The sequence below is a fragment of the Siniperca chuatsi genome, linkage group LG23 (genome assembly GCF_020085105.1).
Source record: "Siniperca chuatsi isolate FFG_IHB_CAS linkage group LG23, ASM2008510v1, whole genome shotgun sequence".
NCBI lineage: Eukaryota > Metazoa > Chordata > Actinopteri > Centrarchiformes > Sinipercidae > Siniperca > Siniperca chuatsi.
In genome coordinates this window covers 14,061,406-14,077,431 of record NC_058064.1, presented here as the reverse complement: position 1 = coordinate 14,077,431, position 16,026 = coordinate 14,061,406, and the positions used below count along the sequence as shown (strand labels likewise).

General features: G+C 39.7%; 1 protein-coding gene across 17 annotated transcripts in view; it reads right to left on the bottom strand.

Annotated features, from left to right (window-relative positions):
• Positions 1–706: 706 nt before the first annotated feature.
• cald1a (caldesmon 1a) overlaps positions 707–16,026 on the bottom strand; it is a 341,833-nt gene continuing 326,513 nt past the window's right edge. For 12 of the 17 annotated variants that reach the window (XM_044185619.1, XM_044185616.1, XM_044185607.1 and 9 more), the window contains 7 exons: positions 10,195–10,238; positions 9,884–9,959; positions 8,727–8,870; positions 8,456–8,551; positions 6,940–7,008; positions 5,193–5,229; positions 707–2,425 (listed from right to left, as the gene is read on the bottom strand). In XM_044185619.1, the coding sequence (XP_044041554.1) occupies positions 2,412–2,425; positions 5,193–5,229; positions 6,940–7,008; positions 8,456–8,551; positions 8,727–8,870; positions 9,884–9,959; positions 10,195–10,238 (480 nt within the window). In that variant the 3' untranslated portion in view covers positions 707–2,411. Of the gene's footprint in view, positions 2,426–5,192; positions 5,230–6,596; positions 6,649–6,939; positions 7,009–8,455; positions 8,552–8,726; positions 8,871–9,883; positions 9,960–10,194; positions 10,239–16,026 lie in introns of all 17 variants that reach the window. The other 5 variants (XM_044185606.1, XM_044185609.1, XM_044185613.1 and 2 more) reach the window with 3 other exon arrangements.

The following is a 16,026-nucleotide window of genomic DNA, read 5'->3' as shown; positions in this document are numbered from 1 at the left end:
AAACTGCTAACATTTACTAACTATCTAAAATGCTTTAGCTACTACAGCAGATCTGTAATAATTATGTGCACTGGCTGGTGTAGTTTTTATGACAAAAGTTAGCTTCAGCTAGGTAGCTAGCTGAAAAGGCTGGTGCTCAGCGGGTTTAGCCACCAGTGTTTCTAGTTAAGCTAGCACAAGGAAAATTGAAAATGTGGTGAGGAAATGTAAATTTTGCATGTCGAAAATAGGTTAATGACTAAATTGATTGTGCCAAAACCCTCAAAAATAGGAAAATGAAGGACTTGAAAACTTAAATGAGCTAGTCAAAGATAAATAGCAGAGTAAAATATATTATTTTAATTCATTCAATCAAATGATAGTGGTAAGAAAAAAAAAGTGCTTTGCTTTATTTTTTACCAACTGACAGGAGGTTAAAAGAAAATTATAAAGCTTTAAATTTCTTATTACACTCTTTAATTATTTAACAATATTATTTATTGATGTATTCAGGTATTTTGACTTGTTTGATACATTTTGTTAGTTTTGTCTAGACCTGCTCTATAGGAAAAGCGCAATGAGATAACTTCTGTTATGAATATAAATAAAATTGAATTGAATTGAAATTGAATTTTGTGGCTCCATAATCGACAATTCAACACTCTGCTACAGTATGTAATGTGTTCCATAGTAGAGTGGTGGAGTTATTGAAGGAAACTTAACAATGTGGAATACCTCAATGTCTTTATTGCTGTTGTTGAGTCAGGGGTACAATGTTTAAAACATCCAGTTGGAAACTGCCCACTTGTATGACATTGGGAGTGTTTAGAGAGACTACAGATAGTGTGTTTTGCATAGGCTTAGCACTACACAAACAACAAGTGTCTGGTTAAACATGGAAATAAAAGAACTTTAAAAAACATAAAATGGACACAAGGTTGTAAAAAACAAACAACAAAAAAAAAAAACAACGGCATTATGAAACCACTGTATTAAAAAAGAACATGAATGTCACATTAAATCACGCTTCAAAGTATTTTGGTCAAGCTCCCCTGCTCTTTTCAGGAGCCATGGAATGTGATTGTCAGACTTTTGAGCAGTAACATTGATCAATTTAATGCCCCGGCAAATGGTTAATATTATCAGAGCTTGTGTCGCGCAAAAACTATGAAAGGGAATGTGCTACTTAAGACCATGTCAGTAAAAATTAAACATGAAAATCACAAGTCTTAATATCATACTGAGTTGCATTGAGGCTATCATGTACTGTACCTCAGCTGTCATAAGTGTTTTCATTGCAATCATAAGGCCAGAAGAATTACATAGTGGTAAATATCCTTGTATTGAACTAGTAACTTGCTATATGCTTAGGCACCCTGATTTTACTTTGTATGCCCTCAATTAGAAAATTATCGCTGAACATAAGAGTGTGCATAGAAGCTATAAAGAAGTTAAAGGTAGACTTAAAAAAGACGACTGGTTTGCCGATTTTCTACATTATAAAACCTAAAGCTTTTAAGCAGCGGAGGCACCTTGTGCACCTGCTTTTGAAGAGGAATGTCTGAAGATTTTAAAGTGATCAAACAAGTACAAAAGCTACAAAACAGCTAGAAATAGAAAAGGACAAAACACATTAAAACATAAATAAAATGACAAAGGATAATAAAAGTCATAATGGCCTTCTGAATATTCAACACTCCTATCACCACCGTAATTAACTGCCTTATTGGTGAATAGTTTCTGGATACAAAAAAAGCAAAAATACCTTTTGTTATGAGTATAAAGATGTTATATAAGATACAGTATGATAGGTCATATTCAAAACATCACATGTGCTAACATATATTACTCAGACCATTGCTGCACTATTGGTAAGACATAATAAAAGTGAAATCAGCTAAATTCTAGAAGTGCTTATATTTCTATCCTGAACTGGTGAATGTTGAATAAAATAGCAATGTGTGAAGCTTTTGCTTTAAATATAAATTAAAAAAAGAGATGGAAAATGTACTGTATGAGGGGAGAGAACTGATTTCACCCATCTCTTTGGAATGTGGAAACTCATCTACTCTGTCTCTATCAAAACTGTCGGCATGGAGTACAACAGATAAATCTAAATTTAATTTGTTTTTTTTTCTTCCTGGCAGGATTGTATAAAGTAATTAATTAGTAATAGTAATTACAAAAGTCCAAATTTCACAGCATTTTGTTTCTTTTAGAAAGCAAAACTCATTGTGCAAAGGCACTCTACGTGGCAACCGTACAAAAATATGATGCTGTTTCGGTACAGTGCTTGGACAGCGTCTCTCCTGTCCCTCGGTTTTCTTGGGGTCCCTCTTGGGAGTGTGATCATTTATTTGGTTCTTAAGACAAAGTCAAAGGAAGAGTCTTGGATTGTCGTGGTCCCCAGCTTTAGTGGCTCCTTCAAGACATTAGTGTCCCATACCTGGTGAAAGACACAAAAGGAGTCCATCAGCAAGTCTGCAGACAGGTGTGGGTTCATGACTCTGACCTTGTGACACAGAGGGCCAAACCAAGCAACAAACACCACAGTGAAGTGTTGAAGTCATGCAGTTAACATGCAGTTTAAAGGCCACTTGATGCTTGCTGTATTGAACTTAATAGAAAAGACTCCCAGCTCAATATACATTTTTTTACACAAGGAATCAAAATAATTGTACTGCTTTTAGTATGTTTCTGGGTCGAAGTTGTTATTCCATTAACAAGACTGCCTTTGAAAGGGATGTTTTTGGGGGTGTTTGCTTGATTGACAGGTCTACTAGACTGTGTTGGTTGCTGCTTGCTTGCTCCACTTTAGCGTCACCCAGACTCCACTCAAAACTTGCTCAAATTTAGATTTGCTGGCTCCAGGTGACTGACAAAATGGTGGCAAACATGAACCTAAAATCTGATTTGTGAATATCCCTTCTGAAAACTATGGGGGACATCACAGATACTACTGTATATCTACATACGTGTTTTAGCCATGCTAGCAGCCTGGCAATGTCCGTCTTAGGATGAATCATCAGGTAAAAATTTTAATTTGACCAAATACCTGCAAAACTAATGGGATTCCCATCAGCCTCTGCTGCACTGTTTGGTGCTAATTAGCAAATGTTAGCATGTTAACACCTAAACTAAGATTATGAGCATGATAAGCATTATACCTGCTACATCAGCATGTTAGCATTGCTATGCCTCACAGCCTACAGCCTCAAGGAACTGCTAGGATGGCTGTAGACTCTTGTTCTACATTTCATGGTCTAAACCCACATATCAAAACAGGTCACATCACTGCAAAATATTTGAGATACTTAATAGGTGAATCTGATTTACTAACATGAGGAGTAACAGGAGTGCTTCATAGACATTTTTGAGAATTTTAGTGAAGCAAACTTGGAGCAGATTGAAACTTAGTATATAATTTAGAATGCACAATTATGCACAATAAATTGACTACATTGTAATACAATAGACATTTTGTATACTCTGATGAGCATGTAAATTATTAATAGTTTTCATGAATGCATTTTTCAAAACTGCAGTAATTCATTTTAAATCAATAGGCCAAAAAATATCCTTCTAAATTCAATACAGCCAGAAAGATAAATTTCCAACTTCACTATTTCCAAAATGGTGAACATTATTTTGGAAGCTCTCTATTAGAGCCAAGCATGTGAAGAGTGTGAGGCTGCTAACTTGTATGTGGTCCAGTGTGGTGTCAAATGTCTGTAAGGTCCTGTAGCCAACTACTAGCAAGAAATATAAAATCTATACAAAGCCCCTTGTCATCCTCTGAGTCAGACTGTGATGGTGTGCTAATCTCCAACATACCAATGATTAATGTGACAAACTGGCCTGGCAGGAGCACCGCTTCCAACACTCTTAAGAGGCAGGACTGTGGTCTGAGCAGCACAAGTGGACGTGCACATGAATGGAAAAGCTGAAAGGTTTGAGTGGCGTCGAGACGGCTGTTGACTGGGTTTATAGAGGTGAAATTGGTGTGTCTGTGTGTGTGATCCTGTGCGCTGATCAAGCAACACATTACGCATATACTGTATCTATAGAATCCCTCAAGGCCAAAACCCCTCTTCTGCATGCTGGAGGGAACAAAAGGAGGAGGAGGCTGCACTCAGATCTGATTTTAAAATAGCAAGCAATGTTTTAGTGGCATCCTAAAACGCTGTGGAGCAAAAGGCCAAAAGGCAAACTGAAAAAGACTGCAGGGTAGGCTATGATAAGGTCAGTTATTGGTTTAAAGACACATGGTGTCATATAAATCAAAGAGCCAGTGACAAGATGATACACTTAACGAGAAGGCCACACCTCCAATCTCTACAAAAATTGCTATCCTGCCAAAGTGCTAGGACATTTGTCCTAACTAACACAATTGAAAATCTTTGCTGGTGGGAAGCCAGTGAGAGATCATGCGTTTTCTTTTTTTTTGCAGCATTGGCTACTTCTACTGGTGGGTTGAGATCATACCTGCCAACATTTAGGTTTCAAAATACAGGAGTTTTTTTCGTCTGCGACATTTTGACAACAGCTAGCATTAACTTAGCTGGCCCGTCTGCCTGCGCTGAGAGCAGCTGCGCACACCCCTCTTGGATTGGGGTGTGGATTGCCAGGTTGCGGGAACAGATGGGTTGAAATTGTATGTAGTGTGTGGATTCTGTGTTTCATAGACGATCTGGCAACTTGGGTGACAAAACATCCTAAACTTGGATCCCTGTAATCATAATAAAGTTTGAGGGCCGTGCAGATTACGGGAGTTTCCCGGGCAGCTGTTAGCTGGCACGAGAAACAACTAGCTGACAACACTAGACAATGAGATAATCTCATTCCCTGTCAGCAAGGAGGCTGCCAACATACTTTTAAAAACATATCATATCATAACATATCACTGTTGAGGTGTTGATACTTTGCACCTCATTTTGGTCATTTCCATGTTTTTACTTCAACTAAAGGATTAAGAGCTCCTTTATGGCTGAGAAAACCCCTGTCTTATGGTTTCTGAAAGCAATTATAAAACTGAAAAAAAAAAAAAATCCAAGCTTGTGGCCAAGCTAAAAACAAGGCGGTGTTTCGTAGGTTTTGAAAAGTTGACATTTCACCTGACGACTGCAGCATGCCTACCTACCCATTTGTGTGTTTCACGCATTCACAAGCTCTGCAGTTACAAGTCGACACTTCTGTGCCTTGTAAAAACTCACCGTTGGCGACTGATTTGGTCTCCCCTCTGCCTGCCACCTGCAAGACATGAAGACAGGAAGGTAATAAGGAGACAGAAAGAAGAGACAGAGACAAAGATGCTGACAGATGCAGAACGTTAGTAAAACATACTTGCAAAGCTTCCAGTCAAAGCAGCAAGTCCTTACAACCTCTTCTGATCTTCCACTTCCACCTATACAGACTCTTGAACCTATCCAGATCTCTCCTACCAGTCGTTATCCTACTCATCTTGCCTTCCCTGACATCACAGCATAGCACGGTTAGCTAATGACAAGGTCGCTAACCGCTACCTTTCCTGTCCAGGGCCCTTTTTACGTCAGTGCAGACCACCGCCTGGTGCCCTCCAACCCCAGTACTCACTGTGGTGGACCACAGTCTCCGGCTTGCACTGCAGCTGTTGGCTTAGGAAGGAAGGAAGGCTTATGCTAAAGTAAGTAGGCTAGGTAGGACATCCTTGTCGTACTCTTTTTTTTTTTTTTTTTAAAGGTGGGGTTTCACTTCTACTAAGCAGCTCAACAAACACAGCTTTATCTATGTATAGAAATAAAGATAAGACAATTTATTCATGTCAGGTTTAGTCAGACTTGTTTGAAAATGTGAGGTGATAACAGTGATTCAATACTGTCAAACTGCCATTGCGCAACCTAGCAAGGCGTCTTACTTGTAAAAAGTGCTGTAAACAGTTTCTCCATTAGTGCAATATAAAGTCAAGTGAAGTTGGACTGAGAGTAGTGATTTGTGGTTGTCAGAAGAAGGAGCGGTGATGTGATACAGCCATTTGTGAAAAGCATTCAGCCCGCAGTTGGACAACAGGCACATTGTTAAATGTTTTTTACAACACAGAATTTAGACTAAACAGTAATCTTCTGGATTTTGTTGAGTTGGCTTTAACAAGTTAAGGGTGTTAATGGAGTCAACGGCGTAATCCTTTAAAATTGGCTTTACTATGGCTCTGTTGATAATGTTCCCTTTGTTTCTTTTATTTTACAGCACTTAGAACATCTGGCAGACATGCTTTTCATTTCCCCTATGTGCATTTTGGAATGAAACTGATGTTTATTGCTCAATATTTACAAAATGCAGATAATTACATCCTCTAAATGCTGTGACTTTGTGTGTGAAGCAACTTGAATAATACTCAATAGAGACTATGCCAGAAATCACACAAATCACATGAACGTAGGACACATTTGCCAAATCATAAATATTGCATTTTGGACTGCAACTCTTAGATATTATCATTATGATGATATGTGTCCAACCGCAGCAGAACAGAGCACAGCTTTGCCAACAACACAGAGCAAAAAGTCGACAGTGTGACAGCAGAGTGTGAGGTCATTCTGTGATGAGTATTTTGAAGAAACGTGGAACAATTACTCCTTTACCTCTCCAGGCTTATTCCAGATTTAACGGTGAGGTCAACTAGCTATGAGAGTTCTTTAAAACAGAGACAAACAGAAGTGATTGTTACTCCCATTGCTGCAACACAAGGGTCAAAATATCTTGAGATTATTTTAATATTCCTACTTTGTCTCCTGAAAACGTACTCTTGATTGACAACTATGAAAAAGTACGGAAAATCCTTCCACAAACCAATTTGGCATAGTTAAACCTTCATCTGGACATACTCCAGGATGTGTAATGATCACTTAGATTTCCCCAATGGGTGAGACTGGTACTCTTTCTTCATAACAATTGGACAGTGAATAGTTTGAAATGAATAGCTACCTTGGTTGGAGAGGCACCTTTGTTTTCCCATAGACTCCTCTTGTTGGTGACGTCAACAGGCTTCAGGTCCTGTCAGAGAGAGAGAGAGAGAGAGTGACAGAAAACAAGAGGCAAAGGCAAAGCGTCATATCAGTGGTGCTTAGAGTGCTTGGCATTTGTAGGTCAATTTGAAAACAGTGGTTTTGTGGCAAATGGCAGAGTACCTGAGATGTAGAGGAGAGGAATGACAGAGGAGGACAGCGAGCTTGAGGAGCAAAGGTTGACAGACACTATCAAGCAGAGAGGTGCTTGTCTAGAGGAAGTTGAAAATAGCACTCTCACTCTGAGTCTGAGGCAATTCTCTTTCAAGACACTCCATCACAATGCAAAGTAAAATTCAATGAAGAGCTATTAATATTGTAACACTGGATAGCAACCTTCTATGGCAAAAGAGTTCCAGTTTTGGAACTTTTTCTTAGACACTCTCTTTTGGGAATACTTGTATTCAAAGTTTCCTTTCACATCCTCAGTATCTCCTGTGTGTTACCTATTTGAGCACATGCCATAATCCCTTACATGGAAAGCCCTAATATAAATATGTGGGTGAAATATAGGTAGGCGTGAAGAGAGGCATGATACACATGAGCAAGACTGAAAAAAAAAAAAAACACTCAAGCTTGCTGTCTGTCTGCAAGCAAAGCTTATGATAAGCTTAAGATAAAATGCTTAAGTGACACTGTATACCAAACTAATGCCGAGTCTACAATTTCCACATGTACTCTATCTAAGAGTGGACAAGCTCAGACGCTTCATAAGTTATTTTTCTTTATGGCCACCAGGTGGTGCCAGACAGATAATTACTGACATTTTAGATTTGTTTCCAATGAGATACTATTGAGGGTATATAGTGACTTTGCTGTAAGCAAAGTAAGTGTTGCATTAATGTGTCAAGTATTGTCTTTACCCCAACTATAAGCGGTTACCACTTAAAGCCCCTAAAAATGTAGTTTTCAAACCATAAGTATTTCTCTGTAACATTTAATGTTGATAACTAAATAAGCTAATAATACATTAAAAAGCATCTTTAGGTATTATTAATAAAGAGTTTAACAGTCCAAAACTCAGCTAATCTGCTTCCTCGGGATAGTGTGGGTGTGGTTTGACAGTGACCAAACAACCCACCAACTGTCATCAGATTCTGACTCAAATATTGCTAAATCCCGATTGGTGAATGGAAGTTATGTGACATCATATTGTTCGATTATAGCCCCGCCCACGTCAAATCAGCAAGAAGAGCACAGAAAAAACAAACAAACAAGAAATAACCAAAACTGTTCTAACTTGGGCAGAAAATTGTGACTTCATGGAGAACCCCATTGCTCAAAATAAGAAGGTGATTAAAAATGTTTTCCAGGGCTTAGTAGATGTAGAAGTAGATGTGTTGATCTTGACATTTCTCTATAGGGCCCTGAGCTGTACAATACATCTACTGTACTTCCTAGCAGCAGCGATAGGGGTTGCTATGGCGACGACCTACCGCTGGCCTTTCTCCTGATGTTTTGGCCCTCTCCGGGGTTTTATTCAGCCAGTCGTTGATGCGGCCTGCCACGCCTGTCTTCATCACAGCTGCTTCCTGTTTGGATAGGGTCAAAGGTCAGCTAAGCCTGGTCATCATCGGCAATGGGGCCGAGCAGGAAGTGCCAGTGAACCGGGTTCTTTCCTCTCTCTCTTTCTCTCTCGGCTGCAGTCACACAGGCACACACAAAGTTTCATTAACTTGTCACATCCTCCACCACCTCGTCTTTTACCTTGAACGTGCTCCCGCCACCTCCAGGTGAGGTGAACACGTTGCCTTTCTCCCACATGCTCTTGATGTTTCGTATGCCGTCGGTGACCATGGGCAGATCCACCGCTCCAGAGCGAGGGGATCGAGACTCCTTGTTCTCTCTCTGCTGAGACAAAGTGATGGGTTTAAGCTGGTGAATAGAAGGGATGGGTGTTCTGATCAAAGCTCAGATACCTGTCTTTTAAAAAAATAAAAACACATGAGCTTGCTAATAATAATAGTTACAAAATCCTACAGTGTCTTCAAAGTGCATTGAGAAATATTACTGGGTTGCTTTGGGTATTCAAATCAACAGAGAAATGCTGGATATGATTTAAAAAAGAATTAGCATGAGGGAGCGACACGCCATGCTAATCCTGACTGCATGTGTTTCTAGTTTAGGACCCTTAGATAGGACACAGGATGGGTACTTTTGGGCAACTTTTAGTCCCAGAAAGGCTGCCAAAATCTGATTTTTAGCATACCAAGATTGGAATTAGCTCAAGAAATTGATTTTGGCAGTTCTATATGTATTTGAATTCAGGATCCTATAGATTTGTCTCAGTCTAGTTGCTGAAATCTGATTTCAAATTGTTCTTGACGTTATTTGCAATGTGCCACATGATGCTGACATCATATCCAGGATGATCTTAGTCCTGGGGTTTCATTTTGTTTTCTATTGTCTTTTTGACTGGGAACCATGCAATACTTTTAGTAAGATAAAAAAAGAAGAATTAGTTTTTTTAAACATGGAAGATGCACAAAGACTGAGTTGGTTATTCACATATGAAATATTTAGATTAGCCACTTACTTGGATAAAGTATGGGCGATAAGGAAAACAGCTTCTGCTATTTGGTATACATCAATTTGAAATTTGCACGTAAATATATGTCATTTAAGTATATAGAAGTACTTATAATATAACTGATGTTATTCTTTTTTGTATATGTGTTACTGCAAGAAGTCTTATTAGATTTTTGATGTTTGCTGTATTGCTGGGTCTTGTAATCCTCAGTGAGATAGGCCAAATGCTTTGCATGCCGTGGAAATAAAAATGTAGTAAGTACAGTGTCAACCTCATGCGCCACCAATGTTGATGCCTTTCTGCTACAACATATTACTGTTGAAAAAATGCTAACCTGAGCAGCTGAGGTGTACTGCTCCAGCCTGTTGTCTATCTTGGACACTGCGGGAGAATGAGACATCTTCACCGTGCTGCTGGGCAGAAGCAAATAGTTAGCAAGCACAGCATGGGATCACTTTGAATATTATACACAGTGTGGTCGAGCATTTCATCTTTAGTGCCTTGAGAGACAACACTTCTAACCCCAAGAGGGCATTAAAACCTCAACTCTGGGTTACATTTTTCCTATTCAGCGAAACACGACTGCAACTGAAAGCTTTGATACCGGAAAAAAATCTGGAGGATGAAGCTTAAGTATGTTTTTACCTTTTCTGTGCCGACTTGTTCAGGAACTCTGCCCTCTCTCCAATCTGTTGAGAAAGGTTATAAGAGCTCTAGGTTAATAAATATTGCAGTGATGTTCCACTCACGCATACATCACTGCAACACAACATTTTCTTTCACTCTTCAGTAGCCGTAAAACAGATGTTAAACCCAACTCTCCCATTGATTTCCATGCTTCTATAATGTCTTTATTGTTTGTATGAGTAGTTTCATTGAAAAACTCATTCCTGACTTGAGTTCATAACTCAGTATGTATCACACATGTAATTACTGGTCCTTAGATTTTTCATAACTTAAATAGCATTACGTACTTTTCTCTCTTGCCAATCATCACTGGACTACAACAGTATTTTTTAATGGTGTGTATCTCATTTTGTCTGGATTTTCCTGATCAGCAACACACAATGTAACTGATTGTTCCCTCTGTGTGCAGAATGCTCTGAATGACATGCACACGTTGGACGGTGGGAATCTCAGAGGTTTGTTTATGATATATAAAAAAAAGGCTAAAAGAGGGGGCAACGTATGCGTTGCTTAGACAAAAAACAACAACCTTTAAACGGACAAAAGAAGAAACTGCAGAAAAAGCTCTCTCCCTGTGAAAAAGGACCTTGCACTCAGCTGCTACCAAATGTGGGAGTTCCCAAAATACTCAACAGGAAATTCCCCATTCTCAGATGCGTTTTAAAGAGCTGTAGCCATCAGAACGCAGTTACAGTAATCCTGTTAACCCTAATCGCTTTCCTGCATCACCGCAGCCTGTCCTTCATTCTGTCCCCTGTCCTTCTCTCCCAGAGAACACTGTACTTTATCTACAGTACGGAGCAGGGTGATGCTGGTTTACTGATAACATGTAGGCGAGCTCCTGGGACTGTGTGTTCCACTGGAAAGTGATCGCTGATAGCGAGGCAAATATGTTTTAGTGTAACAGAAGCCACAATATAATAGCTGTCGGGTAAAATACACATAACAGCAAAAGACAATTAAGAAAACAGCGTATATTCTCAATGGCATGCATGCAATTTTGAAATAGACGGTTGGCAGGTTTCAAAGAAAAGCAGAAGCTGGAAATACACTCTGCACATAAACGAACTGGAAAATGTTACATTTATGTGAGAAATAGGAAAAACTGATCTATCTGCTATTGTTCAGGTTTGTATTTGGCAACATGTGAGACAGATGAGTCCATTTTCATGTGTTCGTTCCACTTATGTGACTATCACGACATCCCATATTGTGTGCTGTGATAACCAAAATACTTTTTAAAGCTGCGCTAATCAACATTTTGATATTTTAGCCAAATGACTCTGTGTAATGTGAAAGGTATCACTCGTAGTAATGAACCCAACTCCGCAGTTCCCCTCAGCTCTAAAAAGTTTTTCAAACATCTTTCAGCTCATTGTTTTGGTTTTCACTGAACTGCAAATTTTGGTTTTGGTTCATTCTCACCGCTTTCATTAACAGCAGACAGACAACGTTAGCGAATAGCTGGTGAATACGGTGGAGCATTTAGAAGCTAAAGAGCCAGATATTTAACTTAAAGTTAGTGAAGACCAAAAAAAAGCTAAAAGGAGAGTAAATATTGGATTTACATTCACCAAGTGACCAGAAACACGACTTCAAATGAATGCTAATGTTGCTCTGAATTTGCTGGATGTGTAAATAAGCAACTGTTCGCTAATGCGTTACCCATTATCAACTTCATCAGGTGACAATGTGGTGTTCATAGATTGTTCTGCTGCCAACAAGTGACCAAAAAATCAATTAAAAACTGCTTTAAGAGTTTTATCTTGTTGTTTTGGTTGTCTATGCATGGCATTCACCTAAAAGCAATTATCTCAGATGTGAACAGGTTCCAAAGTTGGAAAATAAAACATACAATGCAACTGTATTATGACCTGGCACAGTGTCAAGACAAAAAACAGTGTCAAAACAAAATGTATAACACTGCAAAGCAACAATTCATACACAACACAGTGTGTAGTGTATGAAATATAAAACAGCCAGATGCCCACAGACAGAAACAAACACACACATACACGAACACACCTGTACCTACAGTGAACATGACCACAAAGTAAAGCTGGGTCTGTGAGGCGAGAATTACAGTTTACAGCATTATTAAAAAAACTGACCACAAACAAACAAAGTACTTGATTCCAGTACGATCAGAGCTCACACACCATTAGAGCCAAGCCTCCAGCCTGGAGTCTCACCGGGACGGGCCAGATGGATATTACTGCTAACTGTCACTAATTAGATTTTCTCCACTGGCTGAAAATCCCCCTCGATTGTGAGTGTGTGGGAGTTGGCTTTTGGCAACACTGAAAACATTTATACACATTTGAGTTGATTAAACGTTCCTTCGCCGTGACAACCATTTATCTTTGGTAGGAAGGGGCATGCACTGGGTTGTGATGCAGGTTGCTTTTCCTAGTGCAGTGTTTTCTAATGACAAACAGGTTGACATGTCAGCAGAATTTCAAAGTGAACAGTGAAATAAAATACAGAAAAATGAGCAGCTGACTTTTTCACATTTCTCCCCTAGTTCATCGAGGCTCTTTCCATTTATAAACACCTTCATCTCAGTCAGATAACACTTCATTGCAGAGAGCTAAAAGAGGCGAGAGGGGCAGATGAGGGTCATCTGGCACTTAATCTCTCCAAATATTTTGAATGTTTAGCTTGAGCTTTGCTGCACTGCCGGATGAGTGGGATTTGCAGGTTTTGGAGAAGTATTATATTGACTCCATTGTGCTGATGACTGTGCTGGACAGGATACAAATACAAACAGAAAAATACAACACAGGCAAAGTGCTTTATAGTTACAATTGAGTATTGAATTGAATTATCTGTATTTATGAAGAACTGGCTGATTAATTGACCATTCGCTAAAACCCGTCCCTCAAGCAGAGATTGTCCAATCATAGTAGCAACCGTAAGTAGGCATGGCAGGCCTGTCAAGCACTAAATTTCTCCACATGTTGAGGCAGTGCATGAGGCTGTGGTAAGAGCAATATTCGGCATCTGAACAGTTTAGAGGGTAAGACGGTGTAGTCCCTCATTCGTCCAGGAGTGTTCTATCGTAGAAAAGGTTTCAGTCGTAGTCATCTGGACACTGTTTTCAGAATCAAGACGTTTCGGCTCCCATCCGGAAGTCATTCTCAATTGTGAAAAAATTGGACGGGAACTGGAAATTTAAGATAATCTGAGTTACATAAGCCCTGCCCTCAGGAGGGAATCTGCCTGAGTATCTGTTAATAGCTAGTTTCACCTGAAACTGACCTAATAGTTTCAAGATGGCCCAGTGATCAGTAATCAGGCCTATTGTTCTCTGGCTGCATCTACTTCATCACTGTTAAGTGCCTGATTAGCATGTGATAGGCGTGACCAAGGTGATAATACACTCTGATAGACTTTGGGCAGATTAAATCTCAGACCACCATTTCTGTTCAAAGAGGGTTCTCTTTCTTCACAAAAATGGCTTCCTTGACACCCGTTCAAACCAACTCTTCTCTCTACTAAGAATCTTCACCTCGCTGTCTTCAAATGTGTGGTTTGTAGCTTTTAAATGCAAATGCACGGCGCTCTGTAATCCTGAGTTAGCGTGTCGTCTGTGCTGATAAAGTCTTTTGTGAAGTGGCTGTTTGGTTTCGCCTATGTACCGTTCTTTGCAGTTTTCCTCACTGCACTGAATGGAGTAGACAACATTGCTCTGTTTTTGTGTGGGTAACTTGTCCTTAGGGTGAACGAGTTTCTGTCTTAAAGTGTTGCCTGGTTTAAAGAAGACAGGAACATCGTGCTGTCTAAAGATCCTTTGTAGTTTTTCAGACAGTCCAGATACATAAGGAATGGAGACACCGTTCCTTCTCGGTTCAGTTACACTTTTGTCCTGTTTTTTGGCTCTTTTAACTTTGTTGATAGCCCAAGTAGGATAACCACAGGCTGAGAGTGCATTCTGGACATGCCTTTCCTCTTTCTTCTTACCCTCTGAGCCTGTGGGCACTTCTTTGGCTCTGTGTTGTAATGTCCGGATTACACCCAGCTTGTGCTGTAGTGGATGATGTGAGTCAAAGAGCAGGTATTGATCCGTATGTGTTGGTTTCCTGTACACTTCTATCTGGAGCTTTCCGTCCTCTCCTCTGAGAGTAGAACAATCAAGAAAGGCCAAGCGGTTCTCTTTTGCATCCTCACGCGTGAACTTGATGTTGGGGTCCACCGTATTAATATGCTCTGAGAACGCTTCCAAGTCTTGTTTCTTGATTTTCACAAAGGTGTCATCCACGTAACGGTACCAATGACTTGGTGGTGTGCCCGGGAACGAGGATAATGCCTTCTTCTCAAACTGTTCCATGTACAGGTTGGCCACAATGGGAGAGACCGGAGAGCCCATAGCACAGCCGTGGATCTGTCTGTAGAAGTGTCCCCGGAATTGGAAGTAGGTTGTGTTGAGACAGATGTCACAAGTTACCCACACAAAAACAGAGCAATGTTGTCTACTCCATTCAGTGCAGTGAGGAAAACTGCAAAGAACGGTACATAGGCGAAACCAAACAGCCACTTCACAAAAGACTTTATCAGCACAGACGACACGCTAACTCAGGATTACAGAGCGCCGTGCATTTGCATTTAAAAGCTACAAACCACACATTTGAAGACAGCGAGGTGAAGATTCTTAGTAGAGAGAAGAGTTGGTTTGAACGGGTGTCAAGGAAGCCATTTTTGTGAAGAAAGAGAACCCTCTTTGAACAGAAATGGTGGTCTGAGATTTAATCTGCCCAAAGTCTATCAGAGTGTATTATCACCTTGGTCACGCCTATCACATGCTAATCAGGCACTTAACAGTGATGAAGTAGATGCAGCCAGAGAACAATAGGCCTGATTACTGATCACTGGGCCATCTTGAAACTATTAGGTCAGTTTCAGGTGAAACTAGCTATTAACAGATACTCAGGCAGATTCCCTCCTGAGGGCAGGGCTTATGTAACTCAGATTAGCTTAAATTTCCAGTTCCCGTCCAATTTTTTCACAATTGAGAATGACTTCCGGATGGGAGCCGAAACGTCTTGATTCTGAAAACAGTGTCCAGATGACTACGACTGAAACCTTTTCTATGATAGTTTAGAGGGTCATGTGTTTTTTTGTCATGTGTTATAGTAGTAACAAAACGCTACTTCCAAAACCAAGAAGCATTTAATTATTATTTAATGTAACTACATTTGTTTATGGGGCTACAGGTAGTTTAGTTCATGACAAGCACATCCACTTGGTAGTATTTCCCCACTGTATGGAAGCTGGTCCTGGATGCTCCTATAATCAGAGCGAAGGGTAACATTAGCAGCTCTGTCCTGATCTTTATTGGATTTGGGGAGGTTCAGCAGCCCAAAAGGGTTACATAAAAACAAAATAACAGTCTGATCTTACATTTTTCCTTATCAAACTTATAAAACTAGGACTAACTTGCTCTAAAATGCAACACAAGAACAATGCAGTTTCTTTATGTTAATGTCTTATACACGAAACATCAACTGGTGAGGATGCTGACTTTTTTGTCTGGGACCTGTAGCTTTAGCCTCATGTCTTTTAGCACAATATAATGTATGTTTCCATCAAATGCATCTTTTACAAGATTTTTGTTTTGAAACGAGTCAGCTGGAAACATTTAAAAGTCATCTGCAGACAGTGTTTTCAACCAAGTGGTGGAGCTAATAGAGTTAGCGTCAGCTGATAAAGTGTGCCAGCGACAGTTGTCATTTCAGCCGGGAAAATAAACTGAATAGCCTGAAATCATTATTTGAAAAATGACTAAGAATT